Source organism: Lissotriton vulgaris, chromosome 1_1, assembly GCF_964263255.1.
Source record: "Lissotriton vulgaris chromosome 1_1, aLisVul1.2, whole genome shotgun sequence".
Classification (NCBI taxonomy): Eukaryota; Metazoa; Chordata; class Amphibia; order Caudata; family Salamandridae; genus Lissotriton; species Lissotriton vulgaris.
Genome location: NC_141685.1, coordinates 851,191,674 through 851,198,906, shown reverse-complemented (window position 1 = coordinate 851,198,906; position 7,233 = coordinate 851,191,674). Strand labels below are relative to the sequence as shown.

Here is a 7,233-nt window from a genome sequence, read left to right as displayed (position 1 = left end):
ACTCACTAACATAATCACTATCTCACTAACACACAAATTCTATCTCTTTACCTCACTACATCACTCTCTCTCAATCTCACTTCATCAGATTCCCAATCTCTTTATCACACTAAATAACTCCCACTCTCTATCACTAACGCACTCTTATCTCACTAACTCACAACATCACTCTCTGTTTATATCTCTACATTCCTAAGCATCACTACCTAACTCTTTCAATACTTCACTCTGTCTCTCACTACCTCACTCTCTATCTACCTAACTCTCTCTCACTACATAACTCTCTCTATTTAATAAGCCTAGGTTACTTTATGTTACTTCAAGATAAAGTACAATGTATTCAACAGTTATATTCAAAATGTATACTCACAATTTATTCTCATTTCAGATGATTTCTATACAAGAAATTAAGATGGGCAAACAAGATGAGAGCAAACCTTATCAAAAGGCTATAAAAGCAAACATTGTAACATGTTCTCAAAAAACAAACTACCAAAATGCTAAGAAAGAAAACAAAATCTTATACCACCTTGCCCTAGCAGATGAAAGTGGTACAATAAAAGCAACATGCTATAATGACGATTTTTACAATCAAACAAAACAAGGACATGGAATTATTATAAGAAATTTCCTAGCAAAGAACAATGTTGTACTTTTAACGAAAAATACAAAAATATCAAGGATGATACCTTTAACGCTTACTAGTGAGATTCTGGACGAAGCAAAAAATATACTAGAACCACCAGCTCCACCAGTATCAACGATTAAAACAATAAGACAAGCAAAATTAAGGACATTGATGAGCATAACAGGGACAATATCCGAGGTATGTTAAAAACTACAACACAAACTCTATTCAAACATGCTCTCTGCTTCACGCGATCTGCCCCCACGCTCTCTGCCCCACGCTCTCTGCCCCACGCTCTTTGCCCCCACGCTCACGCTCTCTGCCCCACGCTCTCTGCCCCCGCGCTCTCTGCCCCCGCGCTCTATGCCCCCGCGCTCTCTGCCCCCGCGCTCTCTGCCCCCGCGCTCTCTGCCCCCGCGCTCTCTGCCCCCGCGCTCTCTGCCGCCACGCTCTCTGCCCCCACGCGCTCTGCCCCCACGCTCTCTGCCCCCACGCTCTCTGCCCCCACGCTCTCTGCCCCCACGCTCTCTGCCCCCACGCTCTCTGCCACCACGCTCTCTGCCCCCATGCTCTCTGCCCCCATGCTCTCTGCCCCCATGCTCTCTGCCCCCATGCTCTCTGCCCCACGCTCTCTGCCCCCCCGCTCTCTGCCACCGCGCTCTCTGCCCCCGCGCTCTCTGCCCCCGCGCTCTCTGACCCCACGCTCTCTAACCCCACGCTCTCTGACCCCACGCTCTCTGCCCCCACGCTTTCTCTTCAACACACTCTCTTCACAAAAATCTGTCTGCACCGCACTCTGTCTGCACCGCACTCTGTCTGCACCGCACTCTGTCGGCACTGCACTCTGTCTGCTATACTGACACATTACATCACTAATAAAAACTAATATTTACTTTATCTTTTACAGGAAGAAGAAACTAAAAACATTTTTGTGTCAGGACAAGAAACAAAATTAAAATCTATTACAGTTATAGACACAACAGACTCTGTCAAAATAACATTATGGAGAAATGCAACAGAATTCCCAATAACACTTGGAACGTATGTCAAAATGACACACTTAACCGTCCACGAGTTTAACAATGAGAAAATGTTAAATACTACGCGGAATACACATATAGAGGTAAGTACTACCCACACGCTCTGCCCCACACTCTCTGCCCACATGCTCTCTGCCCCCACGCACTCTGCCCCCACGCACTCTGCCCCCACGCACTCTGCCCCCACGCACTCTGCCCCCACGCTCTCTGCCCCCACGCTCTCTGCCCCCACGCTCTCTGCCCTCACGCTCTCTGCCCCCACGCTCTCTGCCCCCACGCTCTCTGCCCCCACGCTCTCTGCCCCAACAGCTCTCTGCCCCCACGCTCTCTGACACCACCCTCTCTGCCCCCCGCGCTCTCTACACCCCGCACTCTCTGCCCCCGCACTCTCTGCCCCCACGCTCTCTGCACCACGCTCTCTGCCCCAACAGCTCTCCTCAACGCTCTCTGCCCCCACACTCTCTGCCCCCACGCTCTCTGCCCACACGCTCTCTGCCCCCCGCGCTCTCTGCCCCCCGCACTCTGTGCCCCCCACGCTGTCTGCCCCCCACGCTGTCTGCCCCCGCGCTCTCTGCCCCCGCACTCTCTGCCCCCGCGCTCTCTGCCCCTCGCGCTCTCTGCCCCACGCGCTCTCTGCCCCCGCGCTCTCTGCCCCCGCGCTCTCTGCCCCACGCGCTCTCTGCCCCACACTCTGTGTATATGTAGATTTGAGTGCGTTTACCTGTATGTATGCAAAGCTCAATAAGTGGGTAGGTGTCTATGTGTGTTTCTTTAAGTGGCTCTATATGAGTATAATTAACTCTCTATGTCTATGTAGATGCCTCAATATGTATTTTACCTAGATCTATATCTTACAGCACTATCTATCACTACCTAACTCTCTCACTACCTCACTCTCTAACTCACTACATCACTCTCTATCTTACTACATCACAAATTCACTCTCTATCTATCTCACTACATCACTTTCTATTACTCTCTATCTCACTCCCTCACTTTCACTACATAACTCGCAATATACCACACTCACTCTCTAACTGTAGATCTGTATCTTACAGCACTATCTATCACATCACTCTCTCACTACATCACTCTCAATATCACTACATCACTCTCTATCTCACTACATCACTTTCTCTCTATATCACTACATCTTTATATTACTTTCTATCTCACTACATCACTTTCAACACCTCACTCAAAATACATCTCGCTCAGTCTCTTGAAATCACTCTCGCTCTCTCACTACATCAATAAATGTAACTCAAAACTCCACTCAATTTATCTCACTACCTCACTATCCTACAACATCTATCTCGCAAAACATCACAACTACACAATCTCCCACTAAATAAGTACATCACTCTCTCTCGCTCTCACTACCTCACTCTCTATCTTTAAAACTATCACTTTCTATTTAACTTACCATCTGGACTACTACAATAACAGAATAATCACAATGCACACTATATGCCTCTATTAACAATTTTTTTTTACTTTGCAGGTAATAGAACCACCTTTGGAAAAAATAAATATTACAATATATGGGATTGAAAATACGACGCAAGAAAAATGTACACTAACCGTACACATTCAAGACACTGAACTTTTAAAATCAATGGACATCGAAAATACTATTATAATGGACTACTTCGATATACCTACAGACGTAGAAGACTTTAGTGAAGCTCTCATGCTAAAATTACCAAAAAATGTCAATGTTATATTTAAAAATGGCTCCATTATTGAAATAATCGAATAAAATTACTACAATGTAATTTAAAGTGAACACTAATGCAAACTTTAAGAAATGTAAACAAAACTCTATAAAATTCTAATTAATAAACATTTTTAAACACTTTTCAGTACTAATTATTTACAAACAACAACAATGTATTTGATCTTCTGAACTATCAATGCATATTTACAAATAGTCTAGGATTACCTCTGTATGTGTAAGTCAGTAGCAATGTATGTCCTCACTCTATCTCAAACTCTCACTTTCACTACCTCATTCTCTTCCCATCACAACGTCACTCACTCTCTCTAACTCACTCTATCAATATCACTAACTCACTCTTTCAACATCACTAATACACTAAATATATATCACTAACTCACTACTCACACAATGAAACACTCAATACCTCACTCACTAACACAATATCTATCTCACTACCTCACAAATACACTCTCTCTCTCTAACTCACTACTTCACTCACTCTATATCTCACTAATTCACTTTCAAAACCTCTTTCACTACATCACTCTCTCTCAAGCTCACTACCTCACAACGTCACTCTCTGTTTCAATCTCACTACATATAACAACACTACACCTCACAAACTCACTCTTTAACTACCTGACTCTCTGTCACTCACTACCTCACTCTATCTACCTCACTCTCACTATCTCACTATCTCCATTTGTATCACACAAAGACATTTTCACTCTGTTTCAATACATTACTCTATAGCTCACTACCACACAAACTCACTCACTGTTTACATCTCACTACTATAAAAGATTCCACTACCTCAATACCAAAATCTTTCACAAACTGACTTTTTCCTTCTCTCACTACCTCACTCTCCATCTACATCTTTATCACTACATAAATCTGTCTACTACACTATATTTATCTCACTACTTCACTATCTCACAACTTCTCTCTCAAAAAATATAACAAATTCACTCTCTCACTACTTCACTCTCTCACTATAACTCACTACATCAATAACTCTATCTCACTACCTCACTCTTTCTATCACAGTAACTCACTTCTACTCTCTCTATCACTACCTCCCTATCTCACTAAATCACAACATCCCTCTCTCTAACTACCTCACTCTTTACTAACTCACACTCTATCTCACTACATCACACTCTATCTACCTCACTCTCTATTTCAATATCTCACTCTATCTTGCTACCCCACTCTCTCTCTGCTAATACAATAAGTATCCCATATTTTGATTGAGAGGGGGGGGGGGAAATGGACGCCCACGGATTGTCAGAAACTTTGATGTGTGCACATGGGGAGGGATTATATAACTGCAAATGTGTATTATAACTAAAGCATCTAATGTGCTGATGGCCATAGTGCCAACACAAGTGTTCATTGTTTTAATGTCAGTACAGTATTAACACAGGGCAGAACGTGCTGCACTAAGAAAACGTTTGCTACAACCTGAAATGAACATCATAAAATTCATGCCTCCAAAGTTTCTAGGCTAATATGCAAGTAGATCACCTAGGCTAGTCTTTTAATTTTCATTCTGGGTCTTGTAGTCCTAGTTTTCTATTATAAAAATCAGGGGAAAGCAAAAAAAATACGATCTATGTGCTGCACATATGTAGACAGAAAAAATTGAAAACTATGCAAAAAAAATAAAAAGAAGTTGCTAGGGAATGTCACTGCCTCATGATGCTTCTTTCAAATAAGTTTGGCTGCCTTTACAGCCCACTGTGACTATATTCTGTACAGTAAACAGCTACAAAAAAATAACCAGTGATATAAAATATTCAACTATTACTGTACTCCTTCCACCATCAATTGGATCAGTATGTTGCCAACTTTTCAGCTGTGCGCTATTTGGACAAGGTCTGTTAGACTGACATCATTTTATGATGTCTTCACACATTAATGGTGCCTAACAGTCGGAGGAGGGGAGGGAAAAAAAAGTCTGTGGTGTGTTTCAATCTCACTACATATAACAACACTACACCTCACAAACTCACTCTTTAACTACTTCACTCTCTCAGTCACTCACTACCTCACTCTATCTACCTCACTCTCACTACCTCACTACCTCTATTTGTATCACACTAAAACACTTTCACTCTGTTTAACTACATCACTCTATATCTCACTAACACACAAAGTCACTCTCTGTTTACATCTCACTACCGTTAAAGACTCCACTACCTCAATACAGAACTCTTTCACGGACTCACTTTTTCATTATCTCACTACCTCACTCTCTGTCTACCTCACTAAATAACTCTGTCTACTACACTATACTTATCTCAGTACTTCACGATCTCACAACTTCTCTCTCTAAAAATATAACAACTTCACTCTCTCACTACTTCACTCTCTCACTATAACTCACTACATCAATCAATATCTCACAACCTCACTCTTTCTATCACAGTAACTCACTTTCAATCTCTCTATCACTACCTCCCTATCTCACTACATCACAACATCCCACTCTCTAACTACATCACTCTTTACTACCTCACACTCTATCTCACTACATCACTCTCTCTCACTACCTCACTCTCTATTTCAATATCTCACTCTATCTTGCTACCTCACTCTCTCTCTACTAATGCAATAAGTATCCCATATGGGGTTTTGGGGGGGGGGTGATGGACGCCCACGGATTGTCAGAACGTTTGATGTGTGCACATAGGGAGGGGTTATATAACTACAAATGTGTGTTATGAGTAAGGCATCTAATGTGCTCATGGCCATAGTGCCGACACAAGTGTTCATTGCTTTAATGACATTACAGTATTAACACAGGGCAGAACGTACTGCACTTACAAAACGTTTGCTACAACCTGAAATGAACAACCTAAAATTCATGCCTCCAAAGTTTCTAGGCTAATATGCAAGTAGCTCACCTAGGCTACACTTTTACTTTGCATTTTGGGGCTTGTAGTCCTAGATTGATATAATAACAAAAAATGGAAAGCAAAAATACTAGGATCTATGTGCTGATAATATGTGGACCTAGAAAAATTGAAAGATCAGCAAAACAAATAGGAAGAAGTTGCTAGTGAATCTCACTGCCTCATGATGCTTCAGTCAAATAAGTTTGGCTGCCTCTACAGCCCACTGTGACTATATTCTGTACAGTAAACAGCTAATAAAAAGTGAACAGGGATGTAAAAAATTCAACAATTACTGTACTCCTTCCACCATCAATTGGATCAGTATGTTGGAAACTTTTCAGCTGTGCGCTATTTGAACAGGGTCTGTTATAATTACATCATTTTCTGATGTCTTCTCACATAAATGGTGCCTAACAATCGGAGGAGGGGATAGAAAATGAAGTCTGTAGTGTGAGCTGTGTCTCTTTAATTTACAAGATTCATAAAGGTACACATTACTAACCACGCCTACTTCCTGCACATCTGACACCACGGGTCCATTAAGGTGGATACAGCAGCATGTTCATGGGACATCTTGTAGTATGTGAACACTTTAACAAAAAATGTGGGTTCATATTAAAACAAAAAAAAGGAAGTTTTGAAGTTGGGATTTAAGAATCGGTGAGATTCAGATTTATGCTACAATCTACAAAGATTACATATAGGTGAGCAGAGGTAAACAACTGTAACTCAACCTGCTCTTTAATACACCTAATAGCTATATCACAACCTCACAAATTAACTCTCTCTATCTCACTACCTCACAAATTATCTCTCTCACGACTTCACTCACTCTATATCTCACAAATTCACTTTCGCTACCTCTTTCACTACATCACTCTCTCTACACCTCACAAACGCACTTATTGACTACCTCACTCTCTACCTCACTCTATCTAC

The 7,233-nt window shown here is 41.8% G+C and overlaps 1 protein-coding gene across 1 annotated transcript; it reads left to right on the top strand.

Moving 5' to 3' along the window:
- Positions 1 to 388: 388 nt before the first annotated feature.
- Positions 389 to 3,430, top strand: LOC147748013 (uncharacterized). Its single transcript, XM_086936378.1, has 3 exons — positions 389 to 826; positions 1,536 to 1,751; positions 3,173 to 3,430. The coding sequence occupies exons 1-3, from the start codon at positions 389 to 391 to the stop codon at positions 3,428 to 3,430; spliced, it is 912 nt and encodes a 303-aa protein (XP_086792504.1).
- Positions 3,431 to 7,233: the final 3,803 nt, after the last annotated feature.

Excerpts from the sequence above, each read along its gene's own strand:
- LOC147748013 (XM_086936378.1), top strand. The coding sequence starts at position 389 with ATGATTTCTATACAAGAAATTAAGATGGGCAAACAAGATGAGAGCAAA. Across the intron at positions 827-1,535 it reads TAACAGGGACAATATCCGAG|GAAGAAGAAACTAAAAACAT; the intron begins GTATGTTAAAAA and ends TATCTTTTACAG. Across the intron at positions 1,752-3,172 it reads CGCGGAATACACATATAGAG|GTAATAGAACCACCTTTGGA; the intron begins GTAAGTACTACC and ends TTTACTTTGCAG.